The following is a 19,669-nucleotide window of genomic DNA, read 5'->3' on the forward strand; positions in this document are numbered from 1 at the left end:
ATCCGCAAATGCGGTCCACAATACGGCAACGGGCAGCACACGTTTGTGTGAATGAGCCCTAAAGGACTCATTCAAACGACCATATGTCTTTTTTCAGTGTTTTGCGGGCCGTTTTTTTTTTTTTTTTCAGTAGTGTTTCCAGTTCCGTTCCGTTTTTCCGTATGGCATATACAGTATACAGTAATTACATAGAAAAAATTGGGCTGGGCATAACATTTTCAATAAATGGTTCTGCAAAAACTGAATGGATATGGAAGACATACGGAGTACATTCCGTATGTGTTCCGGGTTTTTTGTGGACCCATTGACTTGAATGGAGCCACAGAACGTGATTTGCGGTCAATAATAGGACATGTTCTATCTTTCAATGGAACGGAAAAACGGAAATACGGAAACGGAATGCATACAGAGTACATTCAGGTTTTTTTTGTGGAACCATTGAAATGAATAGTTCCGCATACTGTCTGCAAAAAAAAAAAAAAAAAAACTGAAAGAAAATACGTTCATGTGCATGAGCCCTAAGCGTATCCTGGCCCAAATGTGATTTAGGACATTGTCCCTGATGGTCAAATGGTGGATTTTGTAGTCTGAGCCGTAGTGGCTATTACCCCTGATGGTCCAGAGGAAACTGTATTCTCCTTTATACCCACTTGTGGTCCTGTGGGGAATATATAAGCCCTTGTGGTCTAGTGTAGGTTTTTAGAACCTCTGAGTGAGGGAAAGGTAAGTTATATTCCTTGGCGCCCAGTAGTGAAGGTGGGCAGAGGTATAGATGTAAGGGTCCTGAGCTCTAATGTAAAGGAGTCTTTGGAGCACCCCAGGTATCAGGGTACAGAAGTGACTGAAAACTCAGTTGTATCCTCTCCCATACGATTATTCTGACACAGCTGTGACACATTGTCCCTGCTGGTCCAGTGGTGTCTTTGGTAGTCTAAGCCTTGGTTGACTATTGCACCAATTATCCATAATGATCCAGTGGAACATGTATTCTCTTTCATTTTCCCATGTAGCCTTGTGGGGGCCTAATAAAAGTTCCTGGTGGTCTAGTGTAGGTTCCTAGTGTCTCTGGTGGCAGAACTTGGTTACAGTTGTGATGTAGCACATTGTCCCTGCTGGTCAAGTGGTATGTTTGGTGGTCCAAGCTCTGAGGACCCAGTTGGGTGCCTTTTATCTCTGAAGTTGGACCTTATAATCCCTGATGGTCTAGTGTATGTTAGAGTCACTTATGGTCTGGTGGCACAACTAGGTTATATTACTTGGTGTCCGGGAGAACAGAAATGAAAGGCCCTGGGCGATAATGTAAAATAACAGAGTTACATAGAGGCCACATATCATTTATAGGACTGTTGTGATGGTGGGGTCATTGGACCACCTCAAGTATCTGCAGACTCCATAAGAGTATCTTGACCTGTTATATTTTAGCACATTCTCCCAGTTGGTCAAATGGTGTCTTTGGAAGTCTAAGCCCTTTACAATCCCTGGTGGTCTAAGGTAGGTTAGAGCCCCTGATAGCCTGGTGGGAGAGCTAGGTTATACTCTGGTGTTAAGTAGGGAAGGTGAGCAATGGTGTAACTTTAAGGTCCTGGGTCATCAGGACTATCTACCCATCACATATTATTTATGGAGCTGCTGTGGACCACCTCAGGTCTCAGGGCACAGAGATTACAGCAGCCTCTGCACCAAGCTACATCGTTAGGGTGCCATCTATAATTGTTATTGTCTGATGTGGTACCAGGGCCAGACTGCGACTGGCACCCCTATAGCTGTTCCTCTGACCATGAATTCATGGCCACAAAGTGTCTGTCTGGTTGTATGATTTACGTAGAGCGGTGTGTACGAATGGCGCAGACACAGGTAGCGCAGAGTCAGGGTGTCCAGGGGCGAGGTGATGGATGAAGTCACACTGAAAGCTTCTGATTAATGTCCATGCTGAACACGCTCCCAGCGGAATAATGAGCCGTCTATGGCCCTCGTGTTCCTCTCTCTTCCGTTTCGGACTTTGTAATGCTAACTTGGAACGTTGTGTTTCCAAATCCGGACTCGTTACTGGGAGAAACCGTTAACCCCGACTATGCCACGTTCATCTCACCTCTCAGACCCTGTACAAATGAATGGAAAAAACTTGTGGTTTTGCCCATTCAGTTTGTAGCTCAATATGCATCATGTTAGTTTGCTACAATGTCTCAGTGCAAGTAAAATGTATCAATCTGAAGTTAAAGGGGTCGTCTCATCACATACAATGTAAACCCATACCTATATGGAGCCCCGTAAGTGTTTTTGTTGGAGGGCGCACTGCACATTCTATGGGGCCATCGAAAATAGCCAAGCGCTGGCTTGGGGACCCGCACTGTCTTGTAGCACATTGTCCCTGCTGGTCAAGTGGTGTCCTTGGTAAAGTTCTTGTGGTAAGGTTGGGTACCTGCCATCTTTTACTGTGTTTTATAGGTGCGGGTCCCTGAGCACTGGCTGGGGACCCGCACCTACAGTATAAGACAATGGGGGCATACCCTAGCTATATGCCCCCATTGTCTGTTATGAGACAAGACAACCCCTTTAAGTTGGCCACTATCCACAGAATAGGTGATAATTATTAGATCAGTGGGGCTCCTACGGCTGGGACTTCCACCAATCACAAGATCGGGGACCCCCTCCTTGCAAGTCCCCCTAAATGAACAGGGCAGCTGGTCAGGTATTCGGGCAGCTGCTCCATTCCTTTTTATGGGAGTTCCGAACTTAGCGGAGCGCTGTACTTGGTTATCTCCGGGACTTCCATAGAAATGAATGGAGTGGTTGCTTGCATGCCTAACCAGCCGCTCTGTTCATTTCAGGGGACTCCACAGGATATGGGGATAACGTAGCATAACCCGAATACCCCTTTAAGGGCTTGTTCACACGACCGTTGCCCCTCCGTGCCTGTGCTGTGGACCGCAAATTGCGGTCTGCAATGCACGGGCACCGGCCGTGGGGCTGCTGCATGCAGATCGCGACCCCATTCACGGAATGGAACCCCAGAAAGCACTCCGTAGTGCTTCCGTAGGGTTCCGTTCCATTCCGCACCGCATCTCCGGATTTACGGAACCATTCAAGTAAATGGGTCTGCATCCGTGATGCAGAATGCACACGGCCGGTGCCCGTATATTGCGCACCCGCTGTATGCGGGTCGCAATACGGCCACGGGGGGCACAGGGTCGTGTGCATGAGCCCTAAGGGATATAACATTAATGGTTTACTCTTAAAAGGGTATTTCAGAATTTTATTATTGATAGCCTGTGCTTAGGATAGGCCATCGATATCAGATCATCGGTGGTCCGACACTCCACACGACCACCGATCGTCTCCAGCTCTGGAAGACGGTGCAGGATGTACACAGCTCCGTCCATTGTGTACTTACTGCAGTGCTGCCCCCACTAAAGTGAATAGTAACCAGCTCTGTCCGCTGCACAATGGATGGAACTACGTAGTTCTGGCGCCGGAGCGACTCTGATGATCGGCAGAGGTGGGGGGGGGACCCCCATTGATCACACATTGATGGCCTATTCTGAAAATAGGCCATCAATATTAAGGTCCTGAACAACCCCTTTAAGATATGTCGTCATTGTATGGTGAGTGGGGATCCCAACCCTAGGACCCCCACCAATACGCAGAAAGAAGGGACAGCCCCGTAGCCCCTCACCTGCAGCACCTAACACGGTCCGCTACTGCAGCTCCACAAAGCTCAGCCCCATTCACTTAAGAAGGACCCCATGCGTCACACTAAGTAAAAGGTCAGTGGCGCCCTGTGGATCTGTGGGGGTCTAGAGTTGGCACACAGGCCGATCATTGGTGGTCTGTCCTGAGGTTGGACTATATCCTTGAAAATAAAAACTTAAGGCAGACTAGATACAATTGTAGCAATGGAGTTGTGAGAAGTATTAGGTCTGTACAGGTTCATCCCCTGGATGTAAAACGAGAATATGTCCAGTTGTTGACAGCAAGCAGAGTTCTTAAACATGGTGAGGGATTGAAACACAAAGCCTAATAGAAATTCGTTTACATGTTATTTATTATCTACACCACAATTTTTCAAACTCTTAAGTCTCTTGCACATGAACGTTTTTTTTGCGTTCCGTTTTTTGCGTTCCGTTTTTGGACTGTATATGGAACCATTCATTTCGATGGATCCGCAAAAAAAAAACAGAAGGTACTTCGTATGCCTTCCCTTTCCGTATTTCCATTCCGTTCAAAGATAGAACATGTCCTATTATTGTTCGCATAACGGACAAGGATAGTGCTGTTCTATCAGGGGCCAGATGTTCCGTTTCGCAAAAAACGGAATGCACACAGACGTTATCTGTATTTTTTGCAGACCACAAAGTACTGAAAAAGCCAAACGGTCACGTGAAGGAGGCCTTAGGTGTGAAAGGTTTATATTCTCAACAGGCTTTCAGAATGTTCCCAATTCACTGACAGCAACCAGCGATCTTGAAAAAAGTGAGGAATTGAAACATAAAGGGGGGAATTCATTATTTGTTGCACCTTTTTTGGCATAGTAAAAAAGTAATTCCTTGGGATTTGCAACTTTTTGATGCCAATGTGACTTTTCTAGCTGCAATTGCCATTTTACTTCGCCCTTGCCAATTTTACGAAAAAAGGGGGTGTGGTGCGGGCGGAGTGGCTTATTCATCATTATCTATGCCAGAAACGGACTGAAATGTATGGCAGCTCCGAGCTGACATAGATTTTATTCCAGCGCATGGACTGCCAGAGGAGCGCCTTGTCATGAATGCCATGGCTTCTCCGGCAGAGCCGGACCCACCGCGATCGGCACAGCAGACGCCAGTCTGGATGAATCAAGGCCAAAGTCTTCCAGAACTTTTCATCATACAATGACTAAGCTTTAAAGGGAGTCTTTCACCTAATCTGAGTGTTTTAGACCGCTCAGATCAGGTTATAGACTCTTTAACCCTCATTACGATCATACCCGTTTCTTATGTGTCCCTCGCCCAGATAATGAAAATAATACTTTTTAAACTTATGCAAATTACCTTCTGAAGGTGCCCAGGGGCGGCGTTACTGGGCGATGTGCCCAGAAAAACACACCTTCAGCCGGCGGACGTCACGAGCGGCACCAGAGGACGGCGGGCTGGGAACTGGCCCGCACCTGCGCACTGCTCTGCCCATTTAGTTGGCCGGCGCATGCGCAATATGAAAAGCTGTTCATCTGCCCATAATGGGCAGAGCAGTGCGCAGGTGCGGGCCAGTTCCCAGCCCGCCGTCCTCTGGTGCCGCTCGTGACGTCCGCCGGCTGGAGGTGTGTTTTTCTGGGCACATCGCCCAGTAACGCCACCCCTGGGCACCTTCAGAAGGTAATTTGCATAAGTTTAAAAAGTATTATTTTCATTATCTGGGCGAGGGACACATAAGAAACGGGTATGATCGTAATGAGGGTTAAAGAGTCTATAACCTGATCTGAGCGGTCTAAGACGCTCAGATTAGGTGAAAGACTCCCTTTAAGGCAGTTCTTGAATATCTTCTTCATGTCCTCAAGATACAAACTCTTGATACATTTTGGAAAAAATACCAAACTCAATCCGCTCCAAGCCTGGAAGGGTCTTCCTCTCAGACAAGTAGAGGGGTCCCTTCCCTACCAAAGCGATGCGGGACCGGATGTGACCACGGAAAGCGACGTGTCACTTCATCAGCCCCTCCCAGTTACCACCATGTTGTGTTGACTGGTACACAGTCAGATTGGCGATGTGGAACGGCTTATTTCTGTCGCCATCTTGTTTGTCACTTATCACAATGAAATCCATTTAACTCATTAGTTGCCTTGGTAGGTGGAGGGGTTAAGAGGGCATTGTGCGTCGGCCTTGGCTTGGAGTGGTCCAGGGTGTGCCTCCCGCCCAACGTCAGTCTCCTGCGGTTCATTGCCAGGTTATCTCTGGGGAGGAAAAGACTCCCTGTTTACAGGAAATGCAGCACAAGGGTCTCCGGCGCGGTGGGAAAGGCGTGTGCAGTAACAAGGACACTGATTGTTTGTAACCCCTTCATGACTGCACAACGATTGGGAGGGTTAAACTTCGCAGGTTCATGGCTGCGAGTTATTACCAGAAGAGGATTGCTGCGTTTCCTCGCGGCAGCGCTAATTACATCATAGCATTTCCTGATAGTTTTTTATGACTTAATCATCATTAGTGTTCTACGGTTTTATCCCATACCGCCACAATGATGAGATTCCATTGTATCACATCACAGTGTACATATTATCCTGTACGGATCCTGGGTTACATCCTGTATTATACTCCAGAGCTGCACTCACAATTCTGCTGGTGCAGTCACTGTGTACATACATTACTTATCCTGTATTATACTCCAGAGCTGCACTCACTATTCTGCTAGTGCAGTCACTGTGTACATACATTACTTATCCTGTACTGATCCTGAGTTACATCCTGTATTATACTCCAGAGCTGCACTCACTATTCTGCTGGTGCAGTCACTGTGTACATACATTACTTATCCTGTACTGATCCTGAGTTACATCCTGTATTATACTCCAGAGCTGCACTCACTATTCTGCTTGTGGAGTCACTGTGCACATACATTACTTATCCTGTACTGATCCTGAGTTACATCCTGTATTATACTCCAGAGCTGCACTCACTATTCTGCTTGTGGAGTCACTGTGCACATACATTACTTATCCTGTACTGATCCTGAGTTACATCCTGTACAGTATTATACTCCAGAGCTGCACTCACTATTCTGCTGTTGCAGTCAGTGTACATACATTACTTATCCTGTACTGATCCTGAGTTACATCCTGTATTATACTCCAGAGCTGCACTCACTATTCTGCTGGTGCAGTCACTGTGTACATACATGACATTACTTATCCTGTACTGATCCTCAGTTACATCCTGTATTATACTCCAGAGCTGCACTCACAATTCTGCTGGCTTCTCTTGAGTGCTGCCATACATGGTCTGTGTGTTGGTAAATATTGTCAGGGTGATGGTTTACATTATGTGTACATTATCTGGGTGCTGGCATGCATTGCTCTGGGCCTGAGCATGCAGGTGGTATAAATCCTCGGCTGGCATGCATTGCTCTGGGCCTGGGCATGCAGGTGGTATAAATCCTCGGCTGGCATGCATTGCTCTGGGCATGCAGGTGGTATAAATCCTCGGCTGGCATGCATTGCTCTGGGCATGCAGGTGGTATAAATCCTCGGCTGGCATGCATTGCTCTGGGCCTGGGCATGCAGGTGGTATAAATCCTCGGCTGGCATGCATTGCCCTGGGCATGCAGGTGGTATAAATCCTCGGCTGGCATGCATTGCTCTGGGCATGCAGGTGGTATAAATCCTCGGCTGGCATGCATTGCTCTGGGCATGCAGGTGGTATAAATTCTCGGCTGGCATGCATTGCTCTGGGCCTGGGCATGCAGGTGGTATAAATCCTCGGCTGGCATGCATTGCTCTGGGCATGCAGGTGGTATAAATCCTCGGCTGGCATGCATTGCTCTGGGCATGCAGGTGGTATAAATTCTCGGCTGGCATGCATTGCTCTGGGCCTGGGCATGCAGGTGGTATAAATCCTCGGCTGGCATGCAGTCAGTGCTGCTCTGATGACTCGGCTCCTGGTGGATTTTTGGCCTCACTCAGCCCTCCAGCTGCAATCTGGTATCACTCAGCCATATCATTACTACAAGCAGGAGAATTATCAGGGGATGAAGCTGTCCATGGAGAGCAGCGGCTCCGGGCGCCTCCCGTCATCTGACAGTTCTCCCAGAGATCGCTGTCCAATTAATTATTAACCCATTGCTGCACAATGTAGACTGAATACCCACAGAGCGTAAGTGACTTACCGTATGTACTGGACGCGATAGGCTTAGATACACAATCTCAGCAGAAAGCAACGCACATCATAGGATTAGATACACAATCTCAGCAAACAGTATCACACAACACAGAGTTAGGGCCCATGCACGTGGCTGTAGCCGTTTTGTGGTCCGCCAATTGCAAAACATGGATACCGGCTGTGTGCGTTCCGCATTTTGCAGAACAGAGTGTCCTACCCTCTATAGAACTGCCCTATCCCTGTCCGTAAAACAGACAAGAATAGGACATGTTCTATCTTTTTTGCTGCGGAACGGACGTACAGATGCGGACAGCACACGGCGTGCTGTCCGCATCTTTTGTGACCCCATTGAAGTGAATAGGTTCGCATCTGATTCAGGAAAAATACGGATCGGATACGGATAAAAACCACAGTCGTGTGCATGAGGCCTTATATACACATGTTCAGGTCTAGATACAGCAGCTCAGCAGGCAGTATCATACAAGATGGCTCATGCACACGACCGTATGTATATTGCGGTCCGCAAAAAACTAATCCACAAAAAATGCGGATGTAGTCCGTGTGACATCCATATTGCATACGTTTTTTTTTGCGGTTCCATTGTAACAATGCTTATCCTTGTCTGCAACACAGAAGAATAGGACATGCTATATCTTTTTGCGGACATACGGAAACTGAATGCACACGGAGTCATTTCAGTTATCTTTTTTTTGCGGACCCATTGAAGTGTATGGTTCCACATACGGGCCGCAAAATAAAACGGAACGGACGCGGAAAAAAAATACGTTTGAGTGCATAAGCCCTTAGGTTTAGATACACTTTCTCAGCAGTGAGTACCACACATAGTAACCTTAGATACATTAGCACAGCAGGCATTATTGCATACCAAAGGCTTAGATACACTTCAGACAGTATCACACATGGTATATTTAGACACCAGCTCAGCAGACTGTATCACACATGATAGGGTTAGATACATTTGCTCATCAGAAACTGCCACACGTAAGAGGCTTAGATACACTAGCACAGCGGGCAGCATTACTCATCAGGTAGTATCACATAGGAGGGGCTTAGATACACTTGCTCAGCAGATAGTATCACATGTGAAAGGTTGGATTAGCCCAATCTACCTGAAGATTATTTTCAATCATTCCATGATGGGAGATGTAGTGCTGCGCGGTTCCCTGAGACTGTATCACACATGATAGGCTTAGATACAAATTTTGGATTTTTAGTTCGACCAATAATCAGTAAATGGCGTCAGAATGGTTCATGGTTATATCAGTCCCTAGGAATCATTTACAAAACGTTGGCAACTGCTTCCCGACACTTAACGTCCCCCCAACAGTAAAAATGAAGATGATGCCATAAATTACCCCCCCCCCACGACAAGACCCGAACACCCATGGACACCATGTTCTAATTGGAAGGTATTTTTCACAATACAGTAAATGTCAGTAAATCAGCGGCCGCCCCAGGGGGGCAATCTTCTCTATCCCCTCAATAATAAGATTATGGATGGCTCGCGCTGTTTATTACCTCCCTTATATCATTACTATTTATTTCCATTTCTTTCATGGCAGACAGAAGCCTTCTGATGAAATTATTAGCTCCACTTGTATGGCCGTAATGTGTCCGTCCATCATCCGAGACGAGGATTTAATTGTATTAGCACCGGCGGCGGCCGCTATATCCTGAAACTCTGCGTGCGATCGTTAGGTCATGTGACCCACTTCGCAGTATTACACCGTAATGTGTTAAATATGGCATACATGTAGCAGAGCGTTGCTCAGTGTGAAGTCTGTCTGCAGGCGATCATCAATGAGATTTACTCCCCAAACTGAAGACATTGCTGCTCAGGTAGACACAATGCTATCAGCCCCTCGCTGCATCTCCGCACCACCGCCACATCACCTCATTACAGTATATGGCTCAATATTTTCTCCCTGCTGGATGGCGAACAAGCCTTTTTTTTTTTTTTTCTGAAAATCTATCCTGATCTAATACTTCTCACATCTGAGGGTTTGCTACACTATTATCCAGTCTAGACCATCCCCTATAAACTAAACACATCAGCAGCACTAATCTCTCTCCTGTCCTGATAGTTTGATACATTGTATCCGCCTCCGGGCTCTTGGTTTATGGACTGGAAACAATTGTTACAATGTATCCATTCTAGACAATCCTCTGTGAGCTAAACCCATCAGCAGCACAAAGTGTCCCTCCTGTTCTGTTAGGGTACTTTCACACTAGCGGCAGGACGCATCCGACAGGCTGTTCACCCTGTCGGATCCGTCCTGCCGCTATTTCGCCGTGCCGCCGGACTGCCGCTCCATCTCTATTGACTATAATGGGAACGGGGGCGGAGCTCCGGCGCAGTACGGCAGTGCACGGTGAAAGGCCGCCGGACTAAAAGTACTGCATGTCCAACTTTTTAGTCCGGCGGCCTCTCACCGCGCACTGCCGTGCTGTGCCGGAGCTCTGCCCCGTCCCCATTATAGTCAATGGGGACAGAGCGGCGATCCGGCGACACGGCGAAATAGCGGCAGGATCTGACAGGGTGAACAGCCTGTCGGATCCGTCCTGCCGCTAGTGTGAAAGTACCCTTAGTTTGTTACAGTGTATCAGTGCAGGTAAAATGTATCAGTCTGGAGTCCAGGCTGATTAGCTCACAAAGGATTGTGCTGACTGGACATAATTGTAACAAACCCTCAGCTGTGAGAAATGTTAGATCAATACATGTTTTCAACTTTTTAACGTAAAAAGGAATGTTTCCATTCATTTGCAGCAAACAGAAAAATTTAAACATAGTGGGGCACATTTACTAATAGTGTTGCACTTTGCTCTGCGAATCGCAGTCTTAATATTAGACAAATAGCGATGGACCTTTGTAAATCTGAAGTATCGTAAATCCTGCATCGGATTTACACTAGAATTCCATTTGTGTGCCAAAAATGTGGCCAATGAGAAAGAACTTTGTCCGTGCGCCAAAAAATTGTACGTTTACACCACCTATAAGTTGGCGTCGTTTCACTCCAAAAATGTGCCAAATGCACGGAGCTGGGTTTAGGCCATGCCCCTTTTCCTGCCAAGCCCCTTTCTAGTGAATTCACGTCCCCTTGTTGGACGAGGCGTAAAATGCTTAGAAAATAACGTACAATAGTAAATGTTAAAGCATGGACGGTGCATGCCCATTTTTGCTGCATTTTTAATAGTAAGTCTGCACTGAGTACTGTAGATAGATCTAGACTCTGATTGGATCAGTCCCGGACAAACCTAAGAAGATACTAAGGCCTGTTGGGATTGGTGGGGTCCAAAGATGATCTTGGTCAAGATGACAGTACTGGAGAGTTTGACTCTCTTGCCCGACATATCATCAATGTTATGCCATAACCCAGCACCTCAGCTATGCTATGAGTGACGGCTGTAGTCGTCTCCTGGTTGGATGCTAAGGTTGTCACTCAGAGCAGAAGAAAAACTTCATGCAGTGGGGAAAATAAGTATTTGATACACTGGCGTGGTAGACTTCAACTGTGAGAGACAGAATCTAAAAAACAAAAATCTGAAAATCAAATTGTATGATTTTTATATAATTAATTTGCATTTTATTGGACAAAATCCACATCAAGTTTTTATATGAATATAGGCTGGTTGAGGTGCTGTACATTGAATGTATGTATGTACTTCAGTAAGTCCACTGCGGTATGTGCCACTTGTGCAGGGGGTGGTAGACCAGGGGCCCACCTTGCTCAGGGGCCCAGCGGGGGATTCACCTGTACCCCTGTGGGCCAGTCTGTCCACACACTCAATCAATCACACTGCAACCTCTCCACCATGGCCAAGACCAAAGAGGTGTCTAAGGACACCAAGGACAAAATTGTCGACCTGCACAAGGCTGGGATGGGCAGACTAGATGGGTCAAATGTTTCTTATCTGACGACACATTCTATGTTTCTATATGGGCTACAGGACAATAGGCAAGCAGCTTGGGGAGAAGGCAACAACTGTTGGTGCAATTATTAGAAAATGAAAGAAACATAAGATGACTGTCAGTCTTACTCGGTCTGGGGCTCCATGCAAGATCCTTCCCTCAGTGAGAGCATTGAAGATGGGTCGTGGCTGGGTCTTCCAGGATGACAATGACCCGAAAGACTCAGCTGGGGACAGTAAGGAGTGGCTCCATAAGAAGTATTTCATGATCCTGGAGTGGCCTAGTGGTCTCCAGACCTGAACCCAATCAAAAATCTTTGGAAGGAGCTGAAACTCAATGTAGCCCAGCGACAACCCCAAAACCTGAAAGATCTGGAGAAGATCAGTGTGGAGGAGTGGGCCGCAGTGTGTGCAAACCTGGTCAAGAACTGCAGGAAACGTCTGATATCTGTAATTGCAAACAAAGGTTTCTGTACCAAATATTAAGTTCTGTTTTTTCGATTGTATCAAATACTTCACGCAATAAAATGCAAATTCATTATTTCAAATAATTCAATGTGATTTTCTAGATTTTTTTGGGGATTCAGGCTCTCACAGTTGAAGTGTACCTACAATAGAAATTCCAGGACTCTCCATTCTTTGTAGGTGGGAAAACTTGCAAGATCCGCAGTGTATCAAATACCTATTTTCCCCACTGTATTCACTTTACTCCTGTTGAGACAAGCTCCAAATGTTTTCGTGCTCTCCTCAACCCCTAATTAGTGCTGCCAGCAGTTTAGCATGGTCGAAACTGCTGACAGACTCCTTTTAAGTGGTTATCAATATATACAGAGAACAGACTGGTTAGACACTGACCTCTCTTGCGTTGCTGTGAATTAAACTGTAAGCTCTTCTCCTCTCTCCTGTTATCTCGTTTTTGTCGACTAAAGATGAGCAAATTCATTCATCTTGCTCACCTTCCACCCAACAGACCTATCTATCACAATCAAGGCTGCGCAGTCTCCCCGGTCAACCAAGTCCGCTGCTTTGGAGTGACCTTGGATTCTGCCCTCTCCTTCCGACCGCACATCCAAGCCCTTTCCACCACCTGCCGCCTCCAACTCAAAAACATCTCCCGCATCCGCACTTTCCTTTACTTTGAATCTGTGAAAACGCTTGTACATGCCCTCATCATCTCCCGCCTAGACTACTGCAACACTCTCCTCTGTGGCCTCCCATCTAGCACTCTCGCACCCCTCCAATCTATCCTCAACTCTGCTGCCCGACTAATCCCCCTCTCACCCTGGTACTCCTCTGCCAATCCCTTCACTGGCTCCCCATTGCCCAGCAAATTCACTTCAAAGTACTAACAAATACATACAAGGCGTCCATAACCTGTCCCCTCCCTACATCTCTGATCTACTTTCCCGATACATCCCCACACGCACTCTCCGATCCTCACAAGACCTCCTTCTCTCCTCTTATCGCCTCTTCCCACAATCTCCTCCAGGATTTCTCCTGCGCATCCCCCATACTCTGGAACTCGCTGCCCCAACATATCAGACTCTCACCGACAGTGGAATCCTTCAAAAGAAACCTGAAAACCACCTCTTCAGACAAGCCGACAACCAATGACCCTGCTGCCTCTATACCGCCACGACCAGCTTCACCCGCACCTACTGTGTCCTTCTCCCATACCATGTAGATTGTAAGCCTCGCGGGCAGGGCCCTCTCTCCTTCTTTACCAGTCTGTAACCCGTCATGTTTATGCTTAGTGCAATTGTCTGTATTATGAATGTGCACCCCTTATCATATGTACACCGCTTATCATATGTACACCGCTTATCATATGTACAGCGCCAGGGGATGAATGGCTCTTTAATAATAAATAATCATAATAATAAGAACTGATTCCTCTTATCAAGCAGAGTTCTGCACTTGTAATGGGTGTCCCTGCTGCTTGATTGATAGGGCCGGACATCTCGGCCAACCCTGACTATCCTGCACCTGCCCCACTGCTCTGAGTAGCAGCATAACCGCAGAGGCTATGCTTCCGCTACCAAAGCAGCGACTCTGCGAGATTGGCTACACTTCCGGCAAATGACAGATGAACAGCTGCTGCTCCGGTACAGGTGCGTGATTATCATATCTGGCCCTGTCATTCAAGCTGCGGGGAAGGAGGCAGTCGTCAGCTTTGGGGACACCTTGTCACGAATTCAGAACTCTGCTTGATGAGGCAAATTGCTTCTTACAATTTGATTCTCTTATCTCCAACGTTGATCTCAATGGCTTCTTTGCTGTGGAGTGTGAAAGAATGGATTACACCTGTGGGATGTTATATATGGGGGGTGTATAGGTTTGCCGCTTGTCTTTGACCCATTATGTCTCTATCTGCAGCGCTTACACGGAGCCCTACAAAGTCTGCCCCATCCCCATGAACAACATAGAGGACATGACGTCTGACGAGGATCAGAGGAGCTCTGAAGGCGAGGAGTCCAGCTCTGGAGGAAATGGGGTACACAAGGTAATGCTGGTCATGCTGGTGACTTATGTTACTTACTGCCACTTGTTACACTGCTCATTTGTACTGGTTTCATACATCTACTGCTCCCTGTTATCAGCCATTTCAGAGTGGGGAGGGTCTGGCCATAGGACAGGTGAATATAATCTATAGCCTCTCACTGTGTACACATTATATACACACATTCAGTGAACAGTCAGATAGCAATTCTTATGAAAGCCCGTCCCACCACTCTATTGTGGCCCTCGGGCTCTGCACCCCTGTAGCTCCAGCACCGCACTCACATGCAGATGTCTCTCCAGCAGATGTGTCCCTCAACCCCTTCCTCCAGATGCACATCGTCTTCTTCTCGCGACTCAAAGAGGCAGAAAACAGAGGATTTCATTGATGGGACGTCTCCTATCACTGGCAGCGGCACACTGTGCCATTATCCTCATTCTGCCCTACAGAGTCAATCTATTATGTCTTTATGTATGTATGGGAGTCAATGTATTATGTGTGTAGATATGTAAACGTTGGGAGTGTGAAGATGTATGTATGAGAGTCAATGTGTTGATGTGTATGTATGTATGAGAGTCAATATAGTATGGGGGTCATTTATCAAGCTAAAATACACCTAAATTAGACGTATTTCAGGTATAACTAACCTTGCGCTGCAATCTGAGCCTGAAATACGTCTAATTTAACAATGTAACAATGCCTAAAACGGACAAGCATAGGACATGTTCTATTTTTTTTGCGGGGCTACGGAACGGATATACGGATGCGGATAGCACACGGTGTGCTGTCCGCATTTTTTGCAGACCCATTGAAGTGAATGGGTCCGCATCCTATCCGCAAAAAAACAAAAAAAAACGGACACGGAAACAAACAACGTTTGTGTGCATGTAGCCATAATGTAAGACAGCTCGAAAGCTGTCTTACATTTAGAAGCGGTGGTGGATCCACTGCCAAGTATAGGGGCTTTATTAAGACCGGCGTCCAAAACACCAGTCTTAGGGATCATTCAGATGGCCGTATGCTGTCCGCAAAAATGCGGATCCGTTTTTTTGCAGATTAGATGCTGTCCCCTTCACTTCTATTGGGCCCTTTTCTTTCATTGCACGGCAAAAAAATTAAACATGTCCTATACTTGTCCGTGAAAATCAGGACATGGCCCTATTAAAGTCTATGGATCATTTTTTGCGGACATGCTGAACTGTCTGAAAAAAAACGGATCCGCATTTTTGCGGACAGCATACGGCCGTCTGAATGAGCCCTTAATGAATGACCCCCTATGTTCTTAGATGTGTATTGTGTATGAGAGTCAAAGTGTTTTGTGTACAGTAGATGTGTATTATGTATGTATGGGAGTCAGTGTGTTATGTAAGTATATACATGTGTGTATCTATGTCTTTATATATCCATGTTTATAAATACGTGTGGGTATATTTATATAATATAGTCAGATTACTTTCATTCTCCCACATTCCCCAGTATTGGTGAATCTGAAGCTGATGCTGCAGATTTTTTCAGATTTTCACCATTTCTGCAATGCACAGGGCGAAGTCCTTACACAGCCCAGATGTACAGTCGTGGCCAAAAGTTTTGAGAATGACACAAATATTTGTTTTCACAACGTTTGCTGCTAAACTGCTTTTATATCTTTGTCTCAGTTGTTTCTGTGATGTAGTGAAATATAATTACTCGCACTTCATACGTTTCAGAGGCTTTTATCGACAATTACATGACATTTATGCAGAGTCAGTATTTGCAGTGTTGGTCCTTCTTTTTCAGGACCTCTGCAATCCGACTGCGCATGCTCTCAATCACCTTCTGGGCCAATTCCTGACTGATAGCAACCCATTCTTTCCTAATCACTTCTTGGAGTTTGTCAGAATTAGTGGTTTTTGTTTGTCCACCGCCTCTTGAGGATTGACCACAAGTTCTCAATGGGATTAAGATCTGGGGAGTTTCCAGGCCATGGACCCAAAATGTCGAGCCACTTAGTTATCACTTTTGCCTTATGGCGCGGTGCTCCATCATGCTGGAAAATGCATTGTTCTTCACCAAACTGTTGTTGGATTGTTGGAAGAAGTTGCTGTTGGAGGGTGTTTTGGTGCCATTCTTTATTCATGGCTGTGTTTTGGGGCAGAATTGTGAGCGAGCCCACTCCCGTGGATGAGAAGCAACCCCACACATGAATGGTCTCAGGATGCTTTACTGTTGGCATGACACAGGACTGATGGTAGCGCTCACCTTTTCTTCTCCGGACAAGCCTTTTTCCTGATGCCCCAAACAATCGGAAAGAGGCTTCATCGGAGAATAGGACTTTGCCCCAGTCCTCAGCCGTCCATTCACCATATTTTCTGCAGAAGATCAATCCGTCCCTGATGTTTTTTTTGGAGAGAAGTGGCTTCTTTGCTGCCCTTCTTGACACCAGGCCATCTTCCAAAAGTCTTCGCCTCACTGTGCGCGCAGATGCGCTCACACCTGCCTGCTGCCATTCCTGAGCAAGCGCTGCCCTGGTGGCACTCCGATCCCGCAGCTGAATCCTCTTTAGGAGACGATCCTGGCGCTTGCTGGACTTTCTTGGATGCCCTGAAGCCTTCTTAACAAGAATTGAACCTCTTTTCTTGAAGTTCTTGATGATCCTATAAATTGTTGATTGAGGTGCAATCTTGGTGGCCACAATATCCTTGCCTGTGAAGCCATTTTATGCAACGCAATGATGGCTGCACGGGTTTCTTTGCAGGTCACCATGGTTAACAATGGAAGAACAATGATTTCAAGCATCACCCTCCTTTTAACAGGTTAAGTCTGCCATTTTAACCCAATCAGCCTGACATAATGATCTCCAGCCTTGTGCTCGTCAACATTCTCACCTGAGGTAGCAAGACGATTACTGAAATGATCTCAGTAGGTCCTTTACGCTAGGGTTCAGACCTGAGCGTTCGCGATGGAGCGCTCTGTATGCGCGATTGTACGGGCGTTTGCAATCGCGCATACAGAGACAAGCGAACGCCCATTATCGCGCGTTCCCGCTGAAGTCTATGTACGGGAACGCGCAACAAGACACCCCAAAGAAGCTCTTGTACTTCTTGGGGCGTCGGGCGTTTTACAACGCGATCGTACGCGCTGTAAAACGCTCAGGTGAGAACCATTCCCATAGGGAATCATTGGTTCTTACCTGTTGAGCGTTTTACAGCGCGTAGGAACGCGCTGTTAAACGCTCAGGTCTGAACCCAGCCTTAATGACAGCAATGAAATGCAGTGGAAAGGTTTTTTTGGGGATTAAGTTCATTTTCATGGCAAAGAAGGACTATGCAATTCATCTGATCGCTCTTCATAACATTCTGGAGAATATGCAAATTGCTATTATAAAAAAGTAAGCAGCAACTTTTCCAATTTCCAATATTTATGTAATTCTCAAAACCTTTGGCCACGACTGTACATGTGTTTGTCACAGATAAACATCGTATTGTCATAGTTTCTGGATTATCGGATGCTGGAGGGAATGTCTCCACAGTAATGAAGCAGGAGCTAGCCTACATCATACAGTGATACCTTCTGCTTCCACACTGCTAGATCTAGGCAGATTTGCCACCCAGGACACTAGGAAAGCGCATTTTGGATCTTTGGTCCATCTTTTACCCCCTCTTCTGTACTTGTCATGTCTTTGCTCGGCCTTCTCAGCTTTTGTGCCATAACTTGAGGCCTACAGGGGGAGATTGTGCGTCTGGCAGGGTCTCCATGTCCCGGCATGAATAATAGATACAGTGCATCACGCCGGTGACCCATCCTTCAGCGCTTGTCACTGTGTTATTACATTATTGCTCCGCAGTCAGCACTCTCAGGGCTCTTTGGAGAAGCCGTTACCCTCCAGGTTAATGCACAATGTGTCTTCTTGTGCCGGGGAAGGATATTTAGAAGTGACAGGCAGCCATAGGACTCGCCCGCCCTTAGGTGTGCAGCTCCTGGCTGCTACAGGATGCAGATTCATTCATATGTCGTCCCGTCAGAGCTTCTCACCCAGCTTTCCCAGGCTCCTGAATGGTACATGGAGGAAATTTCTGCCACAAATCAGCAGGTGCAGATTTTTTGTTGCAGAATTTCCTGTATGAGAATCTCTCCATTCAATTTAATGGGAAGCTGATTCTGTAGTGGAAAACGCTGCGGAAAAATCCGCAACCAAATCCAAAATGACTTTTCCGCAGGATTTTCTACTGCAGAATCAGTTTCCCATGGAATTGAATGGAGATATTCTCATGCAGAAAATCCGCAGCACAACATTATTTAGGGAACACAACGCAGAGATGGCCAATTTCCATCTCCAGAGGATAACATGGGGGAAGGCTTGATGTTGCAGATTTTCTGGCAGAGAATTCTGCCATGTGTGAGTTAATAGAGGCCGTCAATGAGCCCCCTGTTGGGCCCCTGGAGAAAGAGCCCAGTCCTGTGTCCTTAGGAGCATGGGCTTAACTATAGCCATAGCAGCCATTGCACTTGTATAGGGCCCAAATCAGGTGCAAGAACATTGCACCTTTTTGTGGTGAATAAATGGTGGCTTTTTTCTATTATGTGAATTTTATTTTATATTTGGCTATTATACTGTACATACCTTTTTAAAGGGGTCGTCTCACTTCAGTAAATGGCATTTATCATGTAGAGAAAGTTAATACAAGGCACTTCCTAATGTATTGTGATTCTCCATATTGCTTCCTTTGCTGGCCGGATTCATTTTTCCATCACATTATACATTGGTCGTTTCCATGGTTAAAGGGGTTATCCCATCTTAGACAATGGGGGCATATCGCTAGGATATGCCCCCATTGTCTGATCGGTGCGGGTCCCACCGCTGGGACCCGCACCTACAAGGAGAACGGAGCGGAGAAAGTGGAGGAGGGCCCACTGTGCATGCGCAGCCACCCTCCATTCATTTCTATGGAGCCGCCGAAAATAGCCGAGCGCTGGCCCCATAGAAGTGAATGGGAGCGCACCGCCTATGCCCGGCCACCGCTCCCATTCCTTTCTATGGGGCTGACGGAAATAGCCGAGCCAGCGCTCGGCTATTTTCGGCGGCTCTATAGAAATGAATGGAGGGTGGCTGCGCATGCGCAGTGCGCCCTCCTCCACTTTCTCCGCTCCGTTCTCCTTGTAGGTGCGGGTCCCAGCGGTGGGACACGCACCTATCAGACAATGGGGGCATATCCTAGCGATATGCCCCCATTGTCTAAGATGGGATAACCCCTTTAACCATGGAAACGACCAATGTATAATGTGATGGAAAAATTAATCCGGCCAGCAAAGGAAGCAATATGGAGAATCACAATACATTAGTAAGTGTCTTGTATTAACTTCCTCCACATGATAAATGCCACTTACTGAAGTGAGACGACCCCTTTAATTATTGCTACTT

At 46.6% G+C, this 19,669-nt stretch overlaps 1 protein-coding gene across 5 annotated transcripts in view; it reads left to right on the forward strand.

Annotated features, from left to right (window-relative positions):
* Nucleotides 1-19,669, forward strand: part of FGD5 (FYVE, RhoGEF and PH domain containing 5) — a 115,251-nt gene that overhangs the window by 22,545 nt on the left and 73,037 nt on the right. For all 5 annotated transcript variants that reach the window (XR_006390867.1, XM_044301214.1, XM_044301215.1 and 2 more), the window contains exon 3: nt 14,148-14,274. Coding sequence is in view for 4 of the 5 variants with exons in the window: in XM_044301214.1 (XP_044157149.1) it covers nt 14,148-14,274 (127 nt within the window). In the remaining variant the exon portion in view is untranslated. The remainder of the gene's footprint in view (nt 1-14,147; nt 14,275-19,669) is intronic.

Source organism: Bufo gargarizans, chromosome 7, assembly GCF_014858855.1.
Source record: "Bufo gargarizans isolate SCDJY-AF-19 chromosome 7, ASM1485885v1, whole genome shotgun sequence".
Taxonomy (NCBI): Eukaryota; Metazoa; Chordata; class Amphibia; order Anura; family Bufonidae; genus Bufo; species Bufo gargarizans.